This window comes from Haliotis rufescens, unplaced genomic scaffold (assembly GCF_023055435.1).
Source record: "Haliotis rufescens isolate VD_foot unplaced genomic scaffold, xgHalRufe1.0.p SCAF_7, whole genome shotgun sequence".
Taxonomy (NCBI): domain Eukaryota; kingdom Metazoa; phylum Mollusca; class Gastropoda; order Lepetellida; family Haliotidae; genus Haliotis; species Haliotis rufescens.
The window spans coordinates 45222849-45239784 of record NW_025964361.1 but is presented as its reverse complement, the minus strand read 5'-3'; the positions used below and the strand labels follow the sequence as shown (position 1 = coordinate 45239784).

Genomic DNA, 16936 nt, shown 5'->3' with positions numbered 1-16936 from the left:
ACACCTTGATTAAAAACATGAAAGAATTTGCAAAACATCTGTCAAATCTCAGCTGGCGGTTCAATGCTTTGCAAATCCTGCATTCGACCGAAATCTGCATGTTGAAATCCATGTTGTCTGGTTCGTTATGTGATTTTGATTGGACTATGCAAAGACTCGTTAGTCCAGCCAAAATGTACCTCCAGAGTTCCGGCCTACTTCGCCCGGAACTAGACTTCTATGGCCAGTTAAAGCCCTTGCCTAGGAGAGATGGCAGTGACGTGAATGGAAGAGGGTTGTTGAAAGCCGGTTCTCTCTGTTCAGAGCGGATGGAAGACAGCGTGTTTACCGCCGAAGGGGAGAACGAACGGCGGCATATTGCGTTCAGTGGTGGACGCTATGGTGGAGGGGGTGTTAAGGTGTAGGGAGGAATTTGTAAGCAGGCGAGAACTCCACTGTTCATCGTTAACGGAAATATGACAGCTCAGCGTTACATGGATGACACTCTTCGTCCGATTGTCCTACCATTTCTACAACATCTGCCTCGTGGTGTGTTTTATCAGCACGACAACGCCAGAACCTACACAGCCCGTATTGTACAGAACATCCCTTGCAGCCAACAACGCCTTGGCCTGCACGCTCCCAAGACATGTCCTCCATCCCTTTGGGATGTCATGGGTCGTGTATTCGACAGCGAACATCCTCCAGCCAACCGACAAGAACCGATCTATACCCTTCGAGAAGAATGGCAACGTATCCCACGTGACGTCACTAGACAACTGACTTTGTCTGTGTGCACCAGAGAGTTCTTGCGTGTCTTGTGGCAGAGGGTGGTCATACACGCTATTATTGTGACGTGTGGATTTGAGATCCATGTGCCTTGTCCATTACCTTGAAAGCTTGTTTTTGCTACCCCACCTCAATTCTGACAACTGTCATGCACATATCGGATGCTATATGACTGTCATTTTAAATATTGACTTCCTTGCAATTTCGATCTTTTCAATAAATTATACTTCATGCATCTATCTTTTGTGGGTTTTTTTTTAACTAGAGTGATTTTAACCTATCGCCGTCAGTCTACATCTCGGATAATAATATTCATAACAATACACAGAGACTGAGACGAGTCTAGAGTACTCGTCATGGCCCCATGGTGGACAGTGGGTCATCTCATCACAAGGGCGGTCGGGTAGCCTAGTGGTTAAAGCGTTCGCACGTCACGCCCAAGACCCGGGTTCGATTCCCGACATGGGTACAATGTGTGAAGCCCATTTCTGGTGTCCCCCGCCGTGATATTGCTGGAATATTGCTATAAGCGGCGTAAAACCATACTCACTCACCCATCTCATCACAGCGTCTTACCACCAGCTCGAAACAGTGCCACAAAAAAACGATCAGATAAAGGAATATGCTCCGGTGGCTGACCAAGCGCGGACGTACTCTCATATGGTTTTCTTCCATGTCTGATACCAGATAGTCTAACCGGTTTACGTAATGACACGTGTCTTAAATCAAAATACATGTGGCATCACCTTTTCCTCCTATCCGATACATTCCTTCGGGATCGTTGACGTCAAAGAGCGGTTGCCATGGTGAGCTATGAAACCACATTTTTCTGACCACCTTTATCGCTGTTTTATATCGAACACATGCTTTATGCTTAAAAAATAATACCACGGCTTCCAGTTTTATATTTCTATGCACATTAACTCACTTGATAAAAACGGACAACGAACAGTATTGCCTACAAGCTGGCCGATAACGTCTCCATACTCCGTGAGGATATTTTCAGGTGGCGTTCCAACATGTTCGTCAGTCGATCTTTGTTTGGCGTGTTCAGCATGTTTGGTCGATAAATGACAAATCAATTTCTTAAGTGTGTTGCGTGGGTAGATCAATTGCAAGGAAGATCACTGTACACCATGGCACCTTGCTCTAAATGTGACTTTGATAACGTTCTCCTTGTTCAACCAGAGAATGTCTCGCATCGGTAACTTCAAAAGTTGGCGTCACTGATTGGATTCGTGTGTTTCCGTGATCCCGATGTATTCTCCTGTCATTCGTGAAAACAATAGCTATTTCTATTTTCTCGATATTGCTTGTACCGATACGTGTCAAGGATGCCACTGACCCTTGTATTGTACGTTTATATGATGATTAAATTTTGCAATGTTCAAACAATATCACGGCGGGGGAAACCACCAATGGGCTTCCAATTATTCCCATGTGCGGAATCGAACCCGGGTCTTTTGGCGTGACGAGTTAACGCTTTAACCACTTGGCTTCCCCAACTGAAGAGCCAGTTCATGCAATAGAGCCTTCTTTATTCTGAAACCTTAACTGAACTATTCAACCCAACTGGTGAACTGGGGTTTAACGCCGCGTCCACATGCACGTGTGTGTGTGTGTGTGTGTGTGTGTGTGTGTGTGTGTGTGTGTGTGTGTGTGTGTGTGTGTGTGTGTGTGTGTCCACTCAGACACAGTATACCGACTCCGAGCCGACCAGTCCTTGTTTTAGCCCCTTAATGCCGAGCACCAGACAAGGTAACAACAAATACGTCTTTTGGTATGACGCGGCCGGGGATCGAACCCCGGACATTCTGCACTCCGGGTGGACGCCTTACCACTAGACCACGGAGGCGGTCCTCCAATAATAGGACCTCACAGCGGTTTTGTTTCGATTGCTAACCAAATACGCACCACGTACTCACTAGTTCACCCACATATTCATTCACTGACCGCCTCAGTGATCTAGTGGTAGAGTGTATGTACGGAGAGCGGAAGGTCTGGGGTTCGATCCCCGGCCGCGTCCTACCAAAAGACGTTAAAAGACTGTACTTGTTGTTACTCTGACTATATTCATGTTAAACTGCGGTATGGTATCTCAGTGGGCTAGCACTATAAAGTCACGCAAGCACGCACGCACGCACGTACGCACGCACGCACGCACGCACGCACGCACGCACGCACGCGTATTAAGTGCAATAATCTTGAACGCGACGTTAACTCCCATTTCACCTCGCCATCTGATCTCATTCACTCACTCTCTGTAAATAAATCCTTCATTCACTCTCTAGACCCGGGTTAGAATAGACATTCAGCAACCCATGCTTGCCGTAAAAGGCGACTATGCTTGTCGCTGACATTGTTGATGCATGTCATCGATCCCAATTGCCTGAATCGATGCTCATGATATCAATCACTGGATTGTCTGGTCCAAACTAGATTATTTACAGACCGCCGTCATATAGCTTGAATATTGCTCAGTTCGGCGTAAACAACAAACCAACCAACCAACCATTATTCGTTACCTCACTCACTCACTCACTCATTCACACCATAGCGAAATATCTTCAACTTAATTTCATTTGGACATACTGAGTGAGTGAGTTAGGGTTAACGCCGCTTTTTACTGTATTCCAGATATATCACCGCATGAATGCTTAATGTGGGAGGAACGCCCGAAGTGATGCAGGTCAAACCCATGCAAAGTCAAGTCAATTTTTTACATGAAAAAACACGGGAACATATAGTACAAGCCAAAATTGTGAATTACATCGGTCATCATTTTTGTCACTGATGCGTTATAAGTTAGAATAGGTCTTCAGCAACCCATACTTGTCGTAAGAGGCGACTAACAGGATCGGATGGTCAGGTTCTCTGACTTGGTTGATACATGGCATCGTATCCCAATTGCGTAGATCAATGCTCATGATGTCAATCACTGGATTGTCTGGTCCAGACTTGATTATGTATATACCGCCGTCATATAGCTGGAATATTGCTGAGTGTGGCGTTAAACAAGAAACAAACAAACAAACAAACAAACAAATCATATTGATTGAAACCATGATGTAATTTCATTTTCTGATTAGCATTGCTGTTGATGAAGTAGATTTCCATGTACACACCTTCCCCTGTTTGAACCATCCTCGACCCGTAGAGTAGGTCTTCAGCAACTCATTCTTGCCGTAAAAGGCGACCATGCTTGTTGTAAGAGGCGACTAACGGGTGGTCAGGCTCGCTGACTTGGTTGATGCATGTCATCGTATCCCAATTGCGTGGGTCGGTGTTCATGATATCAATCACTGGATTGTCTGGTCCAGACTCTATTATTTACAGACCGCCGTCATATAGCTGGACTATTGCCGAGTGCGGCGTTAAACAACTGTTAAACAACAATTTAAATGTGTTTCTATGGCACGCTTCATATACATCACTCTACATGATCTGCGGCTGCAATTAAGTGAGTTTGAGTTGATAAATCTGTCATATTAAATATAACGACTTCCTGTATAAACTCCCCCAAAAACTGATTGTTTAGAAATAACATTAACAGGTTGCTTGCTATATAATTGAACCTACTTGGTTCCAAAAACAACGTCTGGATCTTGGTTTAATGAAGTAGCGGCCGACGTCAGTTTCGTAAATATCGCCGTGTCAACTGTCATGGCTGATCGTGTTTCCCACATTGCAATCACTTTTTATCGTATTTACAGACAAATGGTTTATTAGATTTCCCTATATACACTCAAGAGAATGGCATCATGCCATCATTGGATTTGTTAATATGTGCAGATCCAACATCTGTGCCAATATATCTTTACACCATTTTTCTTACGTATATTCTTATGGAATTGAATTGGAGTAATGCAAGCCCGTTGCGTACAATCTGACTCAGATTTGGTTCGTATTTTTCATATCAAAAGTAATTCTATTGAAAATATATACTGAACCGCATCCAGTCTGTATATCCAGCCCAGCCGCCAGATAGCTGGAATATCGGCATTAGTCCGGACTAGTACAAGCAGACACACGCACACACAGACATGCATGCAGGTCGCGACGCTAAACGTCATTTCACTTCCAGTTGATCCTGGCACGGAAAAGGGTACTCTCAAAGAAGACCCGGGTAAGAATTGGTCTTCAGCAACCCATGCTTGTCGTATCAGGCTCGCTGACTTGGTTGATGCATGTCATCATATCCCAAATGCCCGGATCGATGCTCCTAATATCAATGACTAGATTGTGTGGTCCAGACTCCATTATTTTCAGACCGCCGTCCCATATCTGGAATATTGCTGAGTGCGGCGTTAAACAACAAGCCAACCAACTGTATTTCCTGCACACGTATCCCGCCTGTTTGTCCTGCCCGGAGCCCTACTGGATGCTGTCTACAGAGGATGCGGCAAAAGAACACACGGTTTTACCTGCTTGCCTGAAGCCTGATGGTTGAAAGGCTTTGTTTGTTTGTTGTTTAACGCCGTACTCATCAATATTCCAGATATGGGACGGCGGTCTGAAAATAATGGAGTCTGGACCAGACAATTTAGTCATTGATATTAGGAGCATCGATCCGGGCAATTGGGATATGATGACATGCAACAACCAAGTCAGCGAGCCTGATAAGACAAGCATGGGTTGCTGAAGACCGATTCTTACCCGGGTCTTCTTTGAGAATACCCTTTTCCGTGCCAGGATCAACCGGAAGTGAAATGGCGTTTAGCGTCGCGACGTGCATGCACGTCTGTGTGTGCGTGTGTGTCTGCTTGTACTAGTCCGGACTGATGCCGATCTTATTGTGCTAGCCCACTGAGATCCCATGCCGCAGTTTAACATAAATACACCACTCAGACACAGTATACTGACTCCGAGCCGACCAGTCCTTGTTTTAAACACTTTAAGCAGATGCCCGTCATGGTATCAACAAGCACCATCTTTTAACGTCTTTTGGTATGACGCGGTCGGGGATCGAACCCCGGACCTTCCGCTCTCCGGGCGGACGCTCTACCACTAGACCACGGAGGCGGTCCGACTTGTTGTGGTTCGAATGCAATATTCGGTCTAATAATGTTCCCTGGTCTGTCAGCACTCTTCCCGTGTTCTTAAATTTCACTGAAGAGGGAACGGTCCGGGTTGACCATAGCTTCTCTCAACTATATATATCCTGTACCCTGTTTCATCATTCAGTCCTGCTTGACAACGGTGTAAGGATCTATACCGAAACGTCGCCTTCACAGTTATTAAAGAGGTTGTTATCCATAAATTGTGTCTACTTTGTCATCCGTCAGCTTCTAAGTAATGCCTATTAAACAATTCAACAAGAGCATCACCAGGAGAAGAATGTTTTAGCTGTTGTGTGGTTGGGCCAATTCAAGGATTACAATGGCGAGGTTTGTTAGTTCTCTCATTTCAAGGAAAATAAGGGTTTAGTTGTTCCATGTTCAAGAACTGTAATAGCGACAGTATGTTTATCTCTCTCATCACCCACGTTCCTTAGTAGCCATTACAGGTTCTACCAAATCAGAACCAGTTGGGACAGTGCGGTTTTCGTAGAGCCTTCGGTGCAGATCGAGAGATATCTGCAGGCTGTGATTGGAGGATATTCTGTAAGATTTTTATGTCTTTTAATTGTACATCCATCCAGTTATTAAAACTTACCATGTTTTTCTATATTTAGTACTGTCTTTTTCAACATACTGAGTTATGCTGAATGTGACCACAGCTATTTTCAAGTAGGTGACATTTGGTGCGAAACTGGGGGTGGTGTGTCTAGCTTCCTGTACTCGGAAAAGGAGCTGGCTAAGCTAGTCATTTTTTATGTTTTTATTGCTGCTCTAAGGCCAAACTGTGCACACACGTACAGGTAATAGCTGTTGAATGCTTAGTTATTTAAAAAAAATATGACGTTACAATAGAAGTCTATGGGAAACATTTGGTTGCGTGTAACCTAAAACCTGGAGATAAAACCGTCCTTTGTCCGTACTAAGGTTTTCCCGTGTACCATGCTGATTGTTCCATTCCGTACAATAAATCGCGATGTGTGCTACGCCAAACTATGGAACACCCAGAGATGTAGCTGGACGGGTTGTTACTGCACATCTACCGTCATATGATCCATGTACATTACAGCGTGTGTTGACGTCAGTAGGGTTGGAATACATATCGATGCAGATTACACTACCGTAGACGTGAGACGGGATTAATATAAATGATTAGTGTATGACCTTTAACGCTCTTCCCCACACCGCCCTGCCTCCTACCGCGCCGCAGCGCTGCCGAATAAACAACAACTGTGTTTTACTAATAAACACGTGCCCCTTTATCATTTCACGATGTCTTTTAAACATGTTTAAAGTGATTTCAGAGTTGTAATGTACGGTTGATAGGTTTTGCCAAAATGTGCGGCGCTGGCTTAAGGGTAGTGGCGTTCTCAATCACTAGGCACGGCAATTCGCTGTGAAGAGTTGCGTCCCTTGGACACCGCAGACTATGATTGTGAGTTCGAATCCCATTTCGACTCGATTATGTTTCCAGGTTTGTCAGCTACCATACCCTTGCTTGTGGGTTTCGTCATCGTGGCAAATGTCTATTATTACTTAAACCCAACTCACTCACTCACTCTTAGTTACCATACATGTATAAGTGAATGTGGACAACGCCCAGTAGCGGGTCATATGAGTGTTGAAGATCTTAGGGACATAATTTGAACGGAATTACAACCGTATTGTTTCAGATACCGTTAACAGATACATCTCTTATGGTGATTCATCTATGTCTAATATTTGACAAAGGATGAGGCATGGTGCGGCTCCTTTTGGCCCACTGGATAAGGAAGATTTATGAAATGAACAATCCTTTCAGAAATTGTTACAAACGTCAGACAAGTTCATATGAATATGAGTCAGGTTACCCGTGAAGATGCGGGGTAGAATAGGTCTTCAGCAACCCATGCTTGCCGCAAAAGACGACTATGCTTGTCGTAAGAGGCTACTAACGGGATAGGATGGTCAGGCTCGTTGACTTGGTTGATGCATGTCATCGTATCCCAATTGCGTGGATCGATGCTCATGATATCAATCGCTGGATTGTCTGGTCGAGACTCGATTATTTACTGACCGCTGTCATATAGCTGGAATATTGCTGATTTCGGCCTTAAACAAAAAACAAACAAATCAAAACTTGCATGGTCTTACTGATTTACAGGTAGAGTGAAATGTGTGAAAATGCTGATTTCAGAGGTTTTCTTGAAGCGTTTTTCAAATATACTACTCAAAAGAAGTTAAGGATCACCCGATTCTTTCATATTGGTAATGTTAATCTGTCATGGCATGAGAGATTAACTATTGTAATATGAAAGAATCAGGTGATCCTTAACTTCTTTTGAGTAGTATATTTGATCATGATGATGTCTTTGGCTCAAGTTGATTGTCTCAGGAGATAAAGACATTACATACCTATGATTTAATATTCATTTTGGGTCAGATTCCTCTTGTTCGAAACATCGTCATTTTTCACTTATTTTAGCCACACTTATATACCTGTTTGTGAGATACTTAAAACATACATGTGAAAAAAGCCATACCACTTACAAAGTAATATTTCAAAATATGCTGTAAAGGTTTTAAATGCCCAGTTGGCCAAGAAGCCGGGACGGTCGGGCAGCCTAGCAGTTAAAGGGTTCGCTCATCACGCCGAAGACCCGGGTTCGATTCCCGACATGGGTACAATGTGTGAAGCCCATTTCAGGTGTCCCCTGCCGTGATATTGCTGGAATATTGCTAAAAGCGGCGTAAAACCACACTCACTCACTATAAGAAACCACGAGTGTCATGTATGCGAACGTTTTTGGCAAACGTGCAAGTTTTTGTGCATACTTACTAATGTGTGATAGTTTCATGTGTATTTCCGCGTATGCGGTCGAGCGGTTTGTAAATTGCGTTTTTAGTAATACAGACGTTTTCATCACGTTTACGTCTTCGTTCAGGCTTTCTTCCCAAATTGAGCTGACATGCCGAAAAGCAATTGGAATATTTTTTAAAGCGAGGTTAAAACCCAACACACTCTCACTCACTGTTACAGCGTACGTACTCGTATATGAAATATACAAGACAAGAGTTTGTGAGTACATTTGTACTCTTACACAATTATGTAAATGTTCAGGGATAAGATGGGCCCAGCAGACAGGAGTCCATCTTGAAACTTCATTAATCCCGCGCTTAGTCGGAAATCACCATGTCAGAAACATATCTCAGCGTCTCAGTCCGATGCCTGCATTATTTGAAGGAAGCGAAAATACGTTAATTGAAACATTGCAAGAGAATATGGAAAATATCCGCCCTTAGTTCAACGGGTCATTTAATTATGTATCAGAAATAGACGTATAATTTGTATTGCTTCAAGCACCATTTAGATTACCGCCATACTAATGGGTGCTGTATCCCGTTTTGTGCATACCTCAAGGCGCTGTCGCTCATCCGAAAGGTTGATTGAACTATACGTGAAGCTTCAGACCTCTGTCATTTGGTTAGGTATCGTTCATTTGAATGCAAATGGGAAATATTCGAACCAATGGTAGTAGGGTATATTTTGTGGTATTTGACAAGTCATGTAGCTCTGTGTTGGTGCTTCAATGTGTAGCTGACATCTCAAACAGTTCAAGTATAAATACAGGGTAATGTGTTGATAGGCAGGGAAACCAAGTAAATTGGACGCTTCCGTTCCTCGTCAAATGGGTCTGTTTAATAATTTCCGAATTAACAAATCATAGGTACCATGAGTCTACATAAACAGTGTTACAGTCTACATAAAGAGTGTTACAGTCAACGTAAAGAGTGTTACAGTCTACATGAACAGTGTTACAGTCTACATAAAGAGTGTTACAGTCTACATAAAGAGTGTTACAGTCTACATAAACAGTGTTACAGTCTACATCAACAGTGTTACAATCTACATAAACAGTGTTAGTCTACACACTTGACAATGTTACAGTCTACATAAACAGTGTTACAGTCTACATAAACAGTGTTACAGTCAACATAAATAGTGTTACAGTCTACATAAACAATGTTACTGTCTACATAAACAGTGTTACAGTCTACATCAACAATGTTACAGTCTACATAAACAGTGTTACAGTCTACATAAACAGTGTTACAGTCAACATAAACAGTGTTACAGAATATACAATATGACAATGTTACAGTCTACATCAACATGGTTACATTCAACATTACCAGTGTTACAGTCTACATAAACAGTGTTACAGTCTACAAAAACAGTGTTACAGACTACACACCATTGCAATGTTACAGTCTACATGAACAGTGTTACAGTCTACATAAAGAGTGTTACAGTCTACATAAAGAGTGTTACAGTCTACGTAAAGAGCGTTACAGTCTACGTAAAGAGTGTTACAGTCTACATAAAGAGTGTTACAGTCTACATAAAGAGTGTTACAGTCTACATAAAGAGTGTTACAGTCTACATAAAGAGTGTTACAGTCTACATAAAGAGTGTTACAGTCTACATAAAGAGTGTTACAGTCTACATAAAGAGTGTTACAGTCTACATAAAGAGTGTTACAGTCAACGTAAAGAGTGTTACAGTCTACATGAACAGTGTTACAGTCTACGTAAAGAGTGTTACAGTCTACATGAACAGTGTTACAGTCTACATAAAGAGTGTTACAGTCTACATAAACAGTGTTACAGTCTACATAAACAGTGTTACAGTCTACATAAAGAGTTTTTACAGTCTACATAAACAGTGTTACAGTCTACATCAACAGTGTTACAATCTACATAAACAGTGTTACAGTCTACACACTATGACAATGTTACAGTCTACATAAACAGTGTTACAGTCTACATAAACAGTGTGACAGTCAACATAAATAGTGTTACAGTCTACATAAACAATGTTACTGTCTACATAAACAGTGTTACAGTCTACATCAACAAAGTTACAGTCTACATAAACAGTGTTCCAGTCAACATAAATAGTGTTACAGTCTACATAAACAGTGTTACGATCTACATAAACAGTGTGACAGACTACATAAACAGTGTTACAGAATATACAATATGACAATGTTACAGTCTACATCAACAGTGTTACAGACTACACACCATTTCAATGTTACAGTCTACATGAACAGTGTTACAGTCTACATAAAGAGTGTTACAGTCTACATAAACAGTGTTACAGAATATACAATATGACAATGTTACAGTCTACATCAACATGGTTACATTCAACATTAACAGTGTTACAGTCTACATAAACAGTGTTACAGTCTACAAAAACAGTGTTACAGACTACACAACATTGCAATGTTACAGTCTACATGAACAGTGTTACAGTCTACATAAACAGTCTTACAAACTGCACAATATGGCAATGTTACAGTCTACATAAACAGTGTTACAGTCTACATAAACAGTGTTACAGACTACATAAACAGTGTTACAGAATACACAATATGACAATGTTACAGTCTACATCAGCATTGTTTCAGTCAACACTAACAGTGTGACAGTCTACATAAAAAGTGCTACAGTCTGTAAAAACAGTGTTACAGTCTACAGTCGAGGAAAAATTACTTTTTTACAGTTAACTCAAATACAGTAGTGTTACAGTCTACACAAAATGACACTATTACATTCTACACAAAACGATATTGGTAAATCGAAACAAAATTACATCGACAAATATTTAAATAAACAGGACTGTGATACATTGATCTCTAAATGTTAATGACTCAAGACAGACGGATTGCAACGACAACCGACTGAGACTGTAAAACATATCCAAATTAACCAAATTGCCCGCTTGTCAGGTGTATGCACACGCCCTTTCAATAACAAAACTACAAAATGGTGTTTACAGTATTTTAATGCGAGCTCCCGTGATTCAAGAATTAGCTTTATCGAAAACATGATGCTTGCGTAGGAGGTGTGCTTGTATTTTTCTATTTTAGAATCACAAATCGCAAGGGAACTTCTCGTTCTGCTTGTTGTGGTATTAACTTGCATGTCGTCGGCGATCTGGTTACTCAAATCTGGCGTCGAAAATTAACATCGTTTAGCTGCTAGAGAAATAAAATACGCCCAAAGCGGCAATTGTATTTTTTGAGCTTTAACCCCAAAAGCGTTTTCTCTTCAAAAGCTCTATAATTGTTTATAATTCAACGAATTATGTTTATGTGCACATAAAAACATATGGTTCAAACTCCCTGTTTGTTACCTCTTTATCGTCCCAGTAGAAGGAGTTCGGCGATGCTCGTGATGTTTATTGGTAAACAAACCTAGTGCAGCGCAATGTCTCCTCGTAAAGTGAGTGAGTGAGTATGGTTTTACGCCGCTTTTAGCAATATTCCAGCAATTTCACGGCGGGGGACACCAGAAATGGGCTTCACACATTGTACCCATGTCGGGAATCGAACCCGGGTCTTCGGCGTGACGAGCGAACGCTTTAACCACTAGGCTACCCTCCTCGTAAAGTGACCTGTGAGTGAGTGGTTTGGGTGGGTGAATGTGTGAGTACGTTAGTGAGTCAGTGAGTAGTTTGAGTGGGTGAGCAAGTAAGCACTTGGGTACTCTAACACTATCAAACACTGAGCTATCACACTGCTACCAACTACAAGGCTACTCCACCGCTAACAACCACAAGGCTATTCCACCACCATCAAACATACGGCTACTCCAGCATCGCTTCTAAAAAGCACCCACTATCAAACACTGAGCTATCACACTGCTACCAACCACAAGGCTACTCCACCGCTAACAACCACAAGGCTATTCCACCACCATCAAACACACGGCTACTCCAGCATCGCTTCTAAAAAGCACCTAATATCAAACACTGAGCTGTCACACTGCTAACAACCACTTGGTTACAACACCACCAACAACCACAAGACTACTCCACCGCTAACAACCACAAGGCTACTCCACCGCTAACAACCACAAGGCTACTCCACCGCTAACAACCACAAGGCTACTCCACCGCTAACAACCACAAGGCTACTCCACCGCTAACAACCACAAGGCTACTCCACCGCAAACAACCACAAGGCTACTCCACCGCTAACAACCACAAGGCTACTCCACCGCAAACAACCACAAGGCTACTCCACCGCTAACAACCACAAGGCTACTCCACCGCTAACAACCACAAGGCTACTCCACCGCTAACAACCACAAGGCTACTCCACCGCTAACAACCACAAGGCTACTCCACCGCAAACAACCACAAGGCTACTCCACCGCTAACAACCACAAGGCTACTCCACCGCTAACAACCACAAGGCTACTCCACCGCAAACAACCACAAGGCTACTCCACCGCTAACAACTACAAGGCTACTTCACCGCTTCAACCACAAGGCTTCGCCAGTGCTAACAACCACTTGGTTATTACACTGCTCACAACCAGAAGGCTTCTCCACCGCTAACAACCACAAGGCTACTCCACCACTATCAAACACACGGCTCCAGCCTCGCTTCTAAAAAACACCTTTAAAGAATCTTTACATACCAATAAACAACCGTTTAACGCATATGTATTTACTCTGATGAAGAATGTCACCCGTAACTCCAGCTGCTCCGCCATCACGTATACCACTTCTCCAAGGTGGACAAACAGGTTTCTTGTTCCGTTTGGTGTCTGTTGATCAATATGTGAGTGAGTGAGTGAGTGAGTGTGTGAGTGAGTATGGTTTTACGCCGCATTTAGCAATATTCCAGCAATATCACGGCGGGGGACACCAGAAATGGGCTTCACACATTGTACCCATGTCGGGAATCGAACCCGAGTCTTCGGCGTGTCGAGCGAACGCTTTAACCACTAGGCTACCCGACCGCCCCTGATCAATATGTAAACGTCGTGCTGTACTGCATGCGTGACGTCAAATGTCATCCATATCCTGGTACGGCCCACGCACGCCACATTGAAATCATTGTCGCTATTCAATATGCGCGCAAGGTGCGAAGACCCATTCTTATGGATGTACACACACTACTGTCAACAAATAAATATGTTGTGGCAGTCTAGGTGGTTGAAACGCCGTGATATAAATGAAATACTGTTATAAGAGGCGATAAACCCAACTCACTCACTCACTCACTAGGTGGTCGAAGGATATTAATCTCCTATCATACACAGGCCCACTCATCTAATACCCTGATTTTCTGAACTACCTTTAAGGATGTGTACATATTCAAAGGACGTTAAGAATAAAAGTTACGAGGATTCGTCATTCCCGGAGACCTTTTTTTGAATTTTTGAAATTCAAGCCCAACTGTACTTGTTTCTCTCCCTATCGACGTCCTCACCCTGTTCGCATCTTCAGGGGGAGTGGGGTAGCCTAGTGGTTAAAAGCGTTCGCTCATCACGCCCAAGACGAGGTTTGGATTCCCCACATGGGTACAATGTGTGAAGCTCATTTCTAGTGTCCGCAGCCATGATATTCCTGGAATATTGCTAAATGCGGCGTAAAAACCAGTCACTCACTCAATCATCCTCAGATTGGCCTATTAACCTTCATTCCACCCACCCCCTCACCCCCTCACCTCCACTCTCCCTCACCCCACACTCCCTCACCCAACACTCCCTCACCTCCACACTCCCTCACCCCACACTCCCTCACCCCACACTCCCTCACCCCACACTCCCTCACCTCTACACTCCCTCACCCCACACCCCCTCACCTCCACTCTCCCTCACCCCACCCTCCCTCACCTCACACTCCCTCAGACCGCCTCCGTGGTCTAGTGGTAGAGCGTCCGCCCGGAGAGTGGAAGGTCCAGGGTTCGATCCCGGGCCGCGTCATACAAAAAGACGTTAAAAAATTGTACTTGTTGTTACCCTGTCTGGCGCTCGGCATTAAGGGGCTAAAACAAGGACTGGTCGGCTCGGAGTCAGTATACTGTGTCCGAGTGGGGTATTCATGTTAAACTGCGGCATGGTATCTCAGTGAGCTAGCACTATAAATCGGCATCAGTCCGGACTAGTACAAGCAGCCACACACACACATACACGTGCATGCACATCGCTATATAAGTGCAATAATCTTGGACGCGACGTTAAACCCAATTTCACCTCACCTCACCTAACACTCCCTCACCTCCACACTCCCTCACCTCCACGCTCCCTCACCCCACACTCCCTCACCTCCACACTCCCTCGACCCCACACTCCCTCACCCCACACTCCCTCACCTCCACACTCCCTCACCTCCACACTCCCTCACCCCACACTCCCTTCACCTCCACACTCCCTCATCCCACACTCCCTCGACCCCACACTCCCTCACCTCCACACTCCCTCACCCCACACTCCCTCACCTCTACACTCCCTCACCCCACACTCCCTTCACCTCCACACTCCCTCACCCCACACTCCCTCGACCCCGCTCCACGCTCCCTCACCTCCACGCTCCCTCACCCCACACCCCAGGCTCCCTCACCCCACGCTCCCTCACCCCACCCACCCCCCACACTCCCTCACCCCACTCTCCACACCTCCACAACCCCTCACTCCACGCTCCCTCACCTCACACTCCCTCACCCCACACCCCAGGCTCCCTCACCCCACACTCCCTCACCTCCACACTCCCTCACCTCCACACTCCCTCACCCCCCACCTCCACACTTCCTCACCTCCACACTCCCTCATCCCCCACTCCCTCACCTCCACACTCCCTCACCTCCACACTCCCTCACCCCCCACCTCCACACTCCCTCATCTCACACTCCCTCACCTCCACACTCCCTCACCCCACACCCCAGGCTCCCTCACCCCACACTCCCTCACCTCCACACTCCCTCACCCCACACTCCCTCACCTCCACACTCCCTCACCTCCACACTCCCTCACCCCCCACCTCCACACTCCCTCACCTCCACACTCCCTCACCCCACACTCCCTCACCTCCACACTCCCTCACCTCCACACTCCCTCACCCCCCACCTCCACACTCCCTCACCCCCACACTCCCTCACCCCACACTCCCTCACCTCCACACTCCCTCACCTCCACACTCCCTCACCCCCCACCTCCACACTCCCTCACCTCCACACTCCCTCACCCCACACTCCCTCACCTCCACACTACCTCCTCTCCACACTCCCTCACCCCCCACCTCCACACTCCCTCACCTCCACACTCCCTCACCCCCCACCTCCACACTCCCTCACCTCACGCTCCCTCACCTCCACACTCCCTCACCTCCACACTCCCTCACCCCACACCCCCTCACCACACGCTCCCTCACCTCCACACTCCCTCACCCCACACTCCCTCACCTCCACACTCCCTCACCTCCACGCTCCCTCACCCCCCACCTCCACACTCCCTCACCTCCACACTCCCTCACCCCCTCACCCCACGCTCCCTCACCCCACGCTCCCTCACCTCCACACCCCCTCATCCCACGCTCCCTCACCCCACACTCCCTCACCCCACACCTCCACGCTCCCTCACCCCACACTCCCTCACCTCCACACTCCCTCACCCCACACTCCCTCACAACACACTCCCTCACCCAACACCTCCACACTCCCTCAACCTACACTCCCTCACCCAACACCCACCACCTCCACACTCCCTCACTACACACTTCCTTACCCAACACCCCCACACCCAACACCTCCACACTCCCTCACTACACACTCCCTCACCCCACGCTCCCTCACCCCACACTCCCTTCCCCCCTACCCCCTTACCCATTCATTTCTCCTTAGCCATCTTTGAACTTAGTCATTTCAGGGTTCGAATCCCAAATTATGATCCTTGGTCTGTCGGCACATATTGGTGCTGGTGGGTAGACGTCACTTCCAACATGTTCACATCAATAAGTCGCGACGTAACTGAAATGCTAAAGCGACGTTAAACTCACTCACGTCTCCGTCAAGATGATACTTTACGAAGAAACGTCATCCCTTTGGTTAAAGCCACTATTCCTGGCTCATTAAATCCGTTTATTCAACATAAAACATATTGTTCCTATTCAGACAAATTCTATACATAAATCCCGTGTGACTTAATTCACTACAATTGACGTCACGCTTGTTATCTAACACTGTTGCTAATATCGAATGGGAATAGTCTTAATTGAAAACTCAAAAAGTTACATTAGGAAACAAGCTCGTTTTGAAATGGAACCTCCACAA

General features: G+C 45.2%; 1 protein-coding gene across 1 annotated transcript; it reads left to right on the top strand.

Annotated features, from left to right (window-relative positions):
* The first annotated feature begins 477 nt into the window (after positions 1-477).
* LOC125376219 (mucin-6-like) lies at positions 478-16507 on the top strand. Its single transcript, XM_048388177.1, has 3 exons — positions 478-732; positions 1957-1972; positions 15222-16507. Exons 1-3 carry the CDS (start codon positions 478-480, stop codon positions 16505-16507), a joined length of 1557 nt encoding a protein of 518 aa, XP_048244134.1.
* The last annotated feature ends 429 nt before the right edge of the window (positions 16508-16936 follow it).

Coding starts and splice junctions, on each gene's coding strand:
- LOC125376219 (XM_048388177.1), top strand. CDS start 478: ATGACACTCTTCGTCCGATTGTCCTACCATTTCTACAACATCTGCCTC.